Source organism: Ochotona curzoniae, unplaced genomic scaffold (genome assembly GCF_017591425.1).
Source record: "Ochotona curzoniae isolate NIBS_2020 unplaced genomic scaffold, NIBS_Ocur_1.0 contig_1014, whole genome shotgun sequence".
In the NCBI taxonomy this organism is placed as follows: domain Eukaryota; kingdom Metazoa; phylum Chordata; class Mammalia; order Lagomorpha; family Ochotonidae; genus Ochotona; species Ochotona curzoniae.
Window position 1 is genome coordinate 32,255,633 of NW_024464920.1, and position 11,671 is coordinate 32,267,303.

At 36.9% G+C, this 11,671-nt stretch overlaps 1 protein-coding gene across 2 annotated transcripts in view; it reads right to left on the reverse strand.

Annotated features, from left to right (window-relative positions):
• The window catches only part of TBK1 (TANK binding kinase 1), a 38,511-nt gene that overhangs the window by 9,853 nt on the left and 16,987 nt on the right, over window positions 1–11,671 (reverse strand). For both annotated transcript variants that reach the window (XM_040982468.1, XM_040982459.1), the window contains 6 exons: window positions 8,330–8,440; window positions 6,134–6,313; window positions 3,448–3,644; window positions 2,705–2,763; window positions 2,279–2,370; window positions 365–466 (listed from right to left, as the gene is read on the reverse strand). In XM_040982468.1, coding sequence (XP_040838402.1) covers window positions 365–466; window positions 2,279–2,370; window positions 2,705–2,763; window positions 3,448–3,644; window positions 6,134–6,313; window positions 8,330–8,440 — 741 coding nt within the window. The remainder of the gene's footprint in view (window positions 1–364; window positions 467–2,278; window positions 2,371–2,704; window positions 2,764–3,447; window positions 3,645–6,133; window positions 6,314–8,329; window positions 8,441–11,671) is intronic.

The following is an 11,671-nucleotide window of genomic DNA, read 5'->3' on the forward strand; positions in this document are numbered from 1 at the left end:
GCTGCAGGCTCCTGACTTCAGCATAGCTAATCCTGGCTTCTGTGACCGACCCCTTAGGGAATGAATCAGGGCATGGAAGGTCCCTGTCTCTGTGATTCTGCCTTTCAAACACATTAAAAAAATTCTTACAAAGAAAAAGTGTTTCTCTCTCTCTACCTTCACAAAGGGAAGAAAAGGGTGCCCATTTCTTCTTGAGAAAGCTGCTATTTTTCACTTTCCGATGAAGTGAAAAATAACTAACCTAAGGCTGCTCCTTAATATCAAATACTTGTATAGCAAGACATAGTGTACCAAGGATAATGAAATACATTAAAAGGATTAGAGCAACATTTAAACTTTTCAAGCAAGGAAGTAATATACTTACACTTTCACAGTTTTTTCAATGTTTCTGATGCAGAAATCCAATGTGATCACAACTTCTGTCTTTTTGTGAACAGTTTCATTATAATCATCTTTAACTAATTCACTAAAAGAAAATTTGATTTCTATTAGTTTACCTAAACAATTTACATTTGTTTCTTGTCTATTGCCAATGGCACTTGCCGGACCACTGTTCATAGCATTTCATAATAATGTTCCTGATACATCATGAAGGTCAACTCACACTTTGGGAGAAAATATTAAAAATATGCCTGACTTTTATTACAGACCTAGGGTGCTTACATTTTCAAACTGTTACCGCTAAGTAATTTATAAATTTGAGGCATTAAATTATGTTAATAAAAGTTCATCTGCAAGAAGTTATATTGCATTATATTTTATACCACCATCAGAATTTACTTATACTACTCATAGAGATGGATTTGATTAATACTTGAAACCAATTAATGTGACATCACAAGTAGAATACACAGCATAGGTAATCTATACTTGTAACTGACAGATTTCTGATCTTTAGAGATTAATACACTAAGGCCTGACGTGCTGGTGTTTGATTTTTAAATGCTGTAAAAACAAAGAGGAGACCATGTGAGATGCATGAAGTCTGAAACATTCATTGATGGACCATGTGAAGAACAAGTTTGGTCTCCACTAAAAAAATTACTTTTCATGATGATTAATACAAACATTATAAAACAAACAGCAAAAAGAATTAAGATCTTCATGGATCACTGACCTGGATATACAACAGCAAAGTAAAACAAAGGTTGTTAGTACCCTAAAAATTCTCCAAAAATTACTTAGTAAAATCAGAAATATTTTAATGGAAATAGAAATTTAAAAAAAAAAAAGCAAAAGCTCAGAAAATGGTTATGTGAACATACTGAAAAACACACTAAGTGCAAATTTACAGTTTTACACAATGCTAACAGAAAATAAAAGCCTAAAAGAAATAAAAAACAAACAAATAAAAAAAAACCCACGCAAGAATAATGGAATGCTTCAGACACATTTACAAGGAGAGGTGGTGGGAGGTGGGTATGCATCAGTGGTAACAAGTATCAAAGTCCATGGCCAAGGTGAGTCCAGAAAACACACTTCTTAGGATCTTGTGCACAATGCCCTATTACTATGTGAACACAGAACTAAAAAGATCCAAATGGTATGTAGACCTGTGCTAATCCCCAAAGAGACTCACTTATATTCTACTTCTATCAGAAACTTGACATCTATAAATCATGAAAGTTTTGAAAAGAAAAAATGGCCCAAATCATCTATCTTATGTATATATAGCCAATTCTATATTGACAAAGTAAATTATTGGTAGAATAGCTCTGGAAGGTTTAGAATAAAATGTAGAAAAATTGATAATGTGTACACAATTTCTTTTTGGGGTGACGAAATGTTCTAAAACTGGTGGTGATGGCCTTACAATTCTGGGAATATACTGAAAATCATTGAATTAGTATACTTTAAATGGATAAACGGGTGATCTGTCTCTCAATGGTGTTAAAGATAACGTGCACTTCATTTGGAAACTGAGGAAGCTTCTGAGGATTCAAGCCCTGGAAGGCAGATTCCAAGAATGCCAAGCCTTCTAGGACAGTGAGGTGACAACCACATCAAGGTCTCACAGTAGATCTTCATGTGCTACCACATCTCTCGGTGTACAAAACATGTAAAGCTACACTATCACTTTCTTATTTGTCTGACAAGGACTCAAAGTACAACTCAAATGAAAAAAATGGGAAATGTTAACAAGGTGGGACAAATGAATTATAAAAAAGATCAAGTTCCTCCCCCAGTTAATGTGAAGAAGTACCGACACTGGGTGATTCCCAGGCATTTATTCAGATCTACATTAAGAACAATTTTCAGATTTCAATCTATTACTTACATTAACCATCGGATTCCCTTTCGCATTAATTCCTGATAAAGCAGCAAGGTACCAGCAATTCTACAGGCATAACACACAACTCCTGTGATTGCCTAATGAAGACATTAAAAGACGTCAGTATTTTGTGCTGTGCTACTGATAAGAACAGTTTTTCATAAAATTTCTCAAACTTAGACATTTCTATCAGGCTTGTTAAAAAAATAAACTAGAATAAGAACAAACATTTCATCCTTAACATGATCACATACAGTTTCAATGGGCGAAATTCCTAATAGTGAGTTGAAGAAAGGAAAGAACATAAAGAAGAAAAAAATAACTTGAAATGAAAGGGTGACAACTGCACAGTTTAAATAAGAATTATTCGGGCATAGATATGAACATACAATACATTTTACAGCTTACACAGTAACCTAATTACATACTAACCTTAGCCATGCTAGCATCCCCGTCTAAATCGTAACGTGGATGTACTTTAGGCAGGATAACTGAAATATGAAGCAAAATATTTAAAATCAGAAATATTTTGAATAACTGATTTTCTCATTTGATATTAAAATAGGACATCTAAAAGCTAAATATTAGTGATCAAACTCTTTAGTTCATTTTTGCTACTTAAAAAAAAACTTGATGAAAATATCCACTATCTAACAAATCACCTCCAACATTTCTAGGGAGTTTAAATTTAAACATATATATATTATATATTTCAACACAAGGAACTATAATGCTTCTCTTAGAATTTAAATCAAATGTTCAAACTTCAGGAACATAAAAATCTGGGTAATTCATTTTTTCCCACCAGTACTGTGAGGGAAAGATTCTAAAATGGTTTATTTTTCATAGACTTTGGCATCAAGCACAATTTCTCAGACAGAGGACACAACTGTATTTCTCTGAACATTAAGATACAAAAAGTTATTTTGAAAGTTAGCAAAACAGTAAAAACAGAGTTATAGCAAAGCAGTCATAATAAAATCATACCATTTTAGGAAACAAAGTATTTTAAATATTTTCATAAGCCTTTTACTTCTACTCTCACCTACTTCATAAAATTTCAATATTTAAGCAAATTTTACATTAATGTCATCGCTTTATCAAGATTACAATTATTTCTGAAAGAACACGTTTTTGAAATTCTTTTCACAGATGGAAGAGAAATCTCAACTTACTTTTTTCATATTTTAATCCTATGGTTTTTAGTGGTTCCCGGCTCACTACAAAAATGGGATTTTCCTCAGTAGTTTTAGGGAAGTGCTGTGCCAGTCTTCCAGGTTCCAGGACTAAGCGTCGTCCTTCATAGATAAGTTCTTGATTTGAAGAAATAATTTTTGTTTGTTTATATACCAGTTCATGAAATACAGTAGCACTGTTTAATAAAAATTCAAAGATAACATAATTGAGGGTAAAATAAGAAGTCAATCTCTTTCTTTCAAATAGTGAGCACAAAAATGACCACTTCTAAGATCAGTATGTATAAAAACAGCTTTGCTAAATGGATAGTAGCTAAAGTACTTTAAATTTAAAATTTCAAATAACCTGTTCATAATCAATCCCAAAATACTTTGGATACCTCTATAATGTAAGATTCTTGATATTTAAAAATGGGGTATGAACAGAGGTTAAGTACAACTGACTTTCAATCAGCTTAACTTGTTGTCTAATCACAAATGTTTTTCTTATCAGTACAATAGGAATGACAGCATCCTCATAACTATGTGAGCATCAAATGACTTAAATGTAGAAAGAACTCAGAATACTAAGCATGATGGCTCAGTGGCTAAATTCTTGCCCTGTATGAGCCGTGATCCTATATGGGTGCCAGTTCATGTTCTGGTTGCTCCACTTCCTGTCCAGCTCCCTACCTGTGGCCTGGGAAAGTAGCAGAGGACCACCCAAAGCCTTGGGACCCTGCACCTGTGTGGGAGACTTGGAAGAAGCTCCTGGCTCCTGGCTTTGGATCGGCTCAGCTCTAGCCTTTGCAGCCATTTGAGGAGTTAAACCAGTGGATCTTTGTCTTTCCTTCTCTTCGTAAATCTGCCTTTTCAATAAAAATAAATAAATCTTAAAAAAAAAAAAACCACTCAGAATAATCATTATAACCTATGTTTATTACATAAATGAATAAAACTAAGTATTTTCAAAAAGATGACTTGGTAAGAAAGGCAGAATTCTCCTGAATATACAAAATAAAATTAAAACAAAAATCCAACAGTATACTGTGATTGGGTTCTGCCACAAACTGCAGAACTGATTTAGCTAAGGCTTAAGTGAACTTTCTGAGTTCAAATACATTACCAAAATGAAAACAAGATGTCTAGGATCTATATTTATTCAGACTATAAAGTGCCAAAATAAAGACAAATAACATGTTATAATCTAATATGTATTACTGATGTAATTTTTGTTATAAATTGTAGACATATATTAATACCTAAAATGCTATTTTATCCAACCTATTTTACTCCTTAATTACAAGTAAAAGTCCCTTTTAATAAGTTTTATGAGGCATCAAAACTGCTTTTGCCCTCAGACACTAAGGCCCACATAATGTGTCTTCATTCTAAAAAGCACTTCATTCTGAGATCACTATAGATTTGCATGCAATTCTAAACAATGACAAAGAGATGCTATGTACTCTTCTGCCAGAGACTGCTAACAGGGAAGATATCAACAGTGTGCGGAGCAGGGAGACTGTTCTGAACCGAGTGGTCTGGGAATAAACTCGGCTAGGGCGTTCTGCTGGCAAAGCAGCAGTCGACCCAAGGCCGAGGCTCTCGGCACCTGCAGGTGTCATTCTAAGGAACTAGCTCACAGAGCCTGTGTGTTCAGAGGAACCCTCATCTGGAGCATCATGATCTCCTCACCATCTCAGCGGCTAGTCAGTAGTGGGAAGGGGGATGTGACCTTAGACTACTGCCACATCAGTGGAGAATATAAAACCTGCTAGGAGGAGCCTGATGGGGTTCCTCTCCATTTTGTAGAGAGAAAACCACCTCATCCATCCCACTCTACATCATACCCTATTCTTATAATGTTTATATTGTTTCTCTTTCTTACATCTGGTTGCACATCATCTACATCTTCATCCTGGTTTATGCCCCATGGGACATGGTATCTTCACCCATAGTTCTCCAAGGGTAACATTGGGAATATATCGCAACTAATATTTGAACATTGATACAATCCATCAAACTTACTCAAATTCCCAGTTTCGTGTGTTTATTTAGTTAGATGCAGTTTTAACACATGGACAGATATTTTTTTAAACCATATGAGTGTGGCTTTGTTTCTATAAATTCTATGTGTCCATAAAGAGCAGAACACCGGAGTTCAGACCAGAGCTGAAGGACCACATTATTGTAAAACACAAGGGGCAATGGGAAGGGGAGAAGGCGGAGGGAGGAAGGGGAGAGATGGGGGAAGCCCTATACCCACAAAAGTGTAAAACAGAAAATGATAATAATAATAATAATACCATATGTTTCTACTTAGTTACATCAAGTTCTACCATGAGATTTCTTTTATCACATGTGTATTTTTGTTTATATAAGACAAATACTGATTATTTCCCCAACACGTACTAAGGGCTTTATACGCAATATATGATATGCTACTTAAGACATCAACTTGATGTTTTTAAAATAACAGGAAAATTTATCTGTGAATTTTAGAAAATTTATCTTTCAAAAATCTTTTTCTCAGAGATAATCAAAAAGGAAAACATAATTTTCCAAGTGGGAAGTGGGTGCCTTTGGTGAATCTGGGGCATGTTTATTAGCCCACTCATAATTTAGGAAAATATTTATTAAATAATACAATGCATTAGTATAAGAATAAAATAACAAGGATACTTACGTATTATAGCTATGAATATAAATCTTATGAGCTGTCATTTGTTGTAGTGAGAAGACATGAATTATCATTCGGTGAAGGATATCACTAGTTTCTGCAAAAAATTGGTCAAAACCCCAACACTTTTCCTGATCTGCTTCAAGAATGTTTGCGAGAACAGGGGTAAGCAGAGCCTGAAGGCCTCTAGAACAATATTGGGAAGAAAGTCAACATGAAAAGTAAATACGTCCTATTTTCCCTAGCACAACATTTTAGCATTTACCAAGAAATCAAGGGCCCTGGTTAGGTAATCCCTACTCTGAAATGCTTTGAACCAGAAGTGTTTCGGATTTTTCTTGGATTTGGGAATACTGGCACATACCTTGGAGATCTCTGGGGATGGGATCCATGTCTAAACACAAAAATCCTTTGTTTCATATACCTGACACATGCCCAAAGACAATCCACTATGCTATTTTTAGTGTGTCTGTGTTCTCTGACTCATTATCACATGACATCAGGAATAGAATTTTCTAGCTGTGATATTAGGTGAGTGCCAGAAAAGCTTCCAATTTTGGAACAGCTTGGATATAGGGTTTCTGGGTTAGGAATACTCACGGTGTAATATTATATTATAAAAATACCAGCCAACATTTTGGGAAACCATGTAATCTTTGTCTGGTATCATTTGTTAATCAATTATGGATTACAACATTGCTAAATTAACATCTTTCTTTCCAAGTTTCGAAAAGCATAATAATTCTGTGTATACAAGGCTACCTCAGCCAGATGAGTCGATTGGAACCACATGGGCATGAGGATAAGATAATAATCTACTTTTCTAGCAATCAAAAGATTTTTAATGTCCTTGAAGTACTGCCTCTAATTTACATGCTAATTTATAGGCCTTTGTAGAAATACACTTCTTTAGAAAATAAAATACTATAATAAACTAGCAATTAGTGCCAATTCAATAAGGATTAAATAATCTTTTACTAAATGCTTATATGCTTTCTAAAAAATGATCAAAAGAACGCTTATTTTTTTTTACACTTTCACCAAATTATACAGCAAGTTCAAAAATACTCCTCATCACAGAATTTTAAATAGTCTTCAAAATATATACTTGGGAGTAGATGCTGTGGCACAGGGTTTAAGCTATCACTTGGCAGGCCTGTTTTCCATATTGGAGTGCTCCATGGTTGAAGTCCCAAAACTCCATTTCCAATCTAGTTCCTTGCTTACGTGCCTGGGAAGCTGCCACATGGCTCAAGTACTTAAGTTCCTGGCCCAGATGAGTTTGTGGCTCCTGGCTTCAGCCTGGCCCCAGCCCTGGCTGTTGTGGGAGTGAACCAACAGATGAAAAGCACTCTATCTCTCCTTTTCACTCTCCCTCTCTCTCTTTTTCTCTCCCTTTGTCATTTTGCCTTTCAAAAACAAAAACCCCAAAATACATATTTGATTATTTGACAGACTCTGAAAATGAGAATACTAAGCTCGGACATTTTTTACAATTCAAGATAAGAAAGTTAGTTACAGCTACATCAATATTTGTGGTCCATCAATGAAAGACAGAACTCAACATGAAAGGTACTAAATTCTTGTGTGGAGCCTGTATTTTGGGAAAAACTTTAAGACCAGTAATTGACAATCTAAAAAATACATGGCCTATGTCCTAATATAGATTTGAGAAATTATTTATAATCAGAATGAACCTGTACATCACTAGAAAAGCAAAAATCATACATCAAAGCATATGCTTAAATAACATCTAATTAAAATGAAACTATACTACCCTTATGTATTTAAGTGTTCATGATTTCAGACAAAAAGATTATTCTGTTTTCTTTAACAGAAGGAAACTTTCTTTTTTAAAAAAACCCCTTATTTATCAATTAATTAATTTGGGTGGCACAGGGACAAAAGCAAGAGCACTTAAATCTGTTGGTTTTCTCCTCCAAACACCTGCAATGACCGGGGCTGGGTCTAGCTGATGCTGGGAGTTGTGAACTCAATCCACATCTCCAATGAGGCACCACCACCTGCTGCCTCTTCAAGGCATGCAACAATAGAAAGGTTGGAATCAGATACGGAGCTGTTCTCAGTATGGGATGTGGGCATCCTGCACAGCATCTCAACAGCGTGCCAGACACTCATCCTCTCCACAAAGACTTCAAACACTAAAATCAGGCAGATGACAATAAAACATGCTGCACTTACCGAGAAAGACTACAAGAAATAGGCATGTCTCCACTCCAGTCAATGGGCCCATTTTCTGCTTTCTGAACTCCAGATATTGCACCAGAAGGCTTTCCAGTAATTATTTTATACCTTGAGAAGAATAAATGCAGAATGAAGATAGGTAGTACAGTACTGCACAGCCTCTTAATAGACTCTGCAAATGTATTTCCTCAATTGCACCTACGATTATCTATTAAACAAAATGTAGTGATTGATGTTCACAGGATCAATAAAACATCAAGTACAATATGAAGTATAATAGTGTAATAACATGAAATATAATAGTGGTTGTTTGATTATTAACTTCCACTTGGTATATATATCAGGATGTTTATGGCAATTTGATGTTCACAATAAAAATACTAACATTTCCATCTGGAAAATTGAGTTAACCTAAAAACAGTTAAGTCACAAAATATCTCCAGACAATGAAAAAAAGTCACCTAATCTCTCTTATCCAAAAGCACAAAGGACTGGATTCTAAAATTACTTTGGAATAATAAACAGTAACTACTAAAAAAAAACAAAGATAAAATTAAACATGGCAGAGTATCAGAAAGATCTTTTACTTACTGAAAAAGTACACATGGAGCAGATATATACAGAGAAATTATAAGGCAAATTTAACTTGATATTTGATGAGACAATAAAATTAAAGATGATCTGAAGATAGAGATGGATAGGGAAGCAAAAGAAGGCTGTATTAATGTTACAAATCATTGAAAGTGACCTTACAGATTCATGCCTTCATGAACTCTTTCATCTACTTGCAAATGTAAATTCAAATAAGTAACCTTATAAACAATAATTTCTGATAGGTTTTCTTTTCTTCTTTCTTTCTTTCTTTTTTTGGGGGGTAGGGGGAGGTTAAGATTAAGTAAATGTGCACTGAAGCAATCAATATACTTTTGGAAAAAGACCAGGGTGAGTACCCACATCCCACACCATGGTGGCCTGTGTTTCATTCCCAGCTCCGGCTCCTGACTCCAGCTTCCTGCTAACATGGACCCCAGGAGGCAGCAGTGAGAACTTGAGTGGTTGGGTTCCTTCCACCCACAAGGGAGACCTTGGTTGCACTTCTGCTTTCCCACCTAGTCCCAGCCACCATAATGATAGGGGAGTGACCCAGCAGATGGAAGCTATCTTTCAAAACACCCAAAACGCAGTAATCAGAATAAGACAACAGAGGCAGCCAGCATTCTGCCTTAACAGACTTCTCAGAGAAGAGGAAATTCAGACGAAAAGCAGGGGGCATTCATGCAAGAATTTGACTTTGGCAATATGTAAAATTAACGCAAAACAGAAATGGCTAGAATGAATAGAAAAATTCTTAAGGAGACACAAATTCTTAAAGAGTTTAAATAACGTGTGTGTTAAGTCCTGCACTTACAACAATCAAAAGAGATGCTGAGGGGTGAACACTACCAACATGCGAGGTAAACACATCATTCATTAGTGAAGTTAAACAGTGCTGACTACTCTAATTACCTCTCAAGACTTATCCACAGCAGTGTTAATAAACAGTTGGGGGCCCGGCGCGGTGGCGCAAGTGGTTAAGTCCTCGCCTTGCACGCCCGGGATCCCATATGGGTGCCGGTTCTATCCCGGCAGCCCCGCTTCCCTTCCAGCTCCCTGCCTGTGGCCTGGGAAAGCAGTCGAGGACGGACCAAAGCTTTGGGACCCTGCACCCATGTGGGAGACTCGGAAAAGGCTCCTGGCTTCGGATCGGCATAGTATCGGCCGTTGCGGCTCACTTGGGGAGTGAATCATCGGACGGAAGATCTTCCTCTCTGTATTACCTCTCTGTATATCCGCCTTTCCAATAAAAAATAATAAAAAAAATAAATCTTTAAACTGTCTCACAGACAAGTCTACTATTAAAAAAAAAAAAAAACAGTTGGGTTGCTATGCAAATAAAGAAAAATTTTCCCAACGGTGTACCTGCCCACACAGTGGCCAGACAAAAATCACCAGGGATTTCTACGTACATATGAGTCTACTGCTTCCTATAGCAGTGAGCATCATACTTTTATTTAACCATTTTCTGAGCAGCAAAAATACTGACACTGCTTAAAAACTTATCTATGAACACAAAAGCATGTTTCACTGCTAGGAATACTTTATCTTTAATGAGGAAAACAGAAATTGATTATGGTTGTTTATTAGAGTCTATAAAGCAGGCACTGCTGTAAAGCAAGCTCTGGATGATGCTACACCAAAGTCATCAGTAGAGTTAGTGGGTGTCCTCTCCTATAAATATGACACTGTCCTTTCTGGAAAAAAAATAGTTTTCTTGAAAGTCATTGTATCATCTAAATTTTACTTCCTCAAACTGACAAAAGTAAAAATATGTTGCTTCCTCAATTTTCTGAGATTAAATACTGCTTTTATGGTTGTGTTTATGTTTTTAAGGATTTGTTTATTTGAAACAGTGACACATAGAGAATAGACAGAATTTTCCATCTACTGTTTCTCTCCCCAGATGATAGCAACAGCGAGGGCTGGGTCAGACCAAAGCCAGGAGCTCACAACTCTGCTTAGATCTCTCATGTGGGTGGCCGGGGCCCAAGTTCTTGGCTATCTGTTTTCCCAGGCACATTAGGAGGGAGCTGGATGAACAACCAAGCAGTAGGGCCCTGAATTATCACTCTGGTATGGGATGCCAGCTTATGGATGGAAGCTTAATCTACTGCACCACAGCGCTGGTCCCTTTAGCTGTGGGGTTATTCTACGTAATGTGTATTTATAAAAGGTAAGTCAAGTACACAATGGTGTGGGAGACATAAGTTCATGGTGGTGGTGGCACAGATGTTTGGTCCAGTGGTTAGGATACAGCATCCTACATCAGAGGATATGGCTTCGATTTCTAGCTCTGGTCCCTAACTTCAGGCTGGCCAATGCAGATCAACAGAGCAGCAGTGATGGATCCCTTGACTTGGTTGTTGTCACTCTGTGTTTGCACTTTGGCTCTTGGCTCCAGAGCCCTAGCCTAGCCCCAGCCATTCAAGATATCTGAGGACTGAGCCAACAGGTGAGAGCTATCTTCTTAAAACAAACAAAAACACGAAAAATCAAAGCTCAGGCCCAGCATGATAGCCTAGTGGCTAAAGTCCTCACCCTGCATGCACCAGGACCCCATATGGGTGCCGGTTCATATTCTAGTGGCCCCACTTCCCATCCAGCACCCTGCTTCTGGGCCTGGAAAAGCAGTCGAGGATGGCACAAAGCCTTGGGACCCTGCACCTGCATGGGAGACCTGGAAGAAGCTCCTGGCTCCTGGTTCTGGATTGGCTCAGCTCCAGCCATTGCAGCTAATTGGGG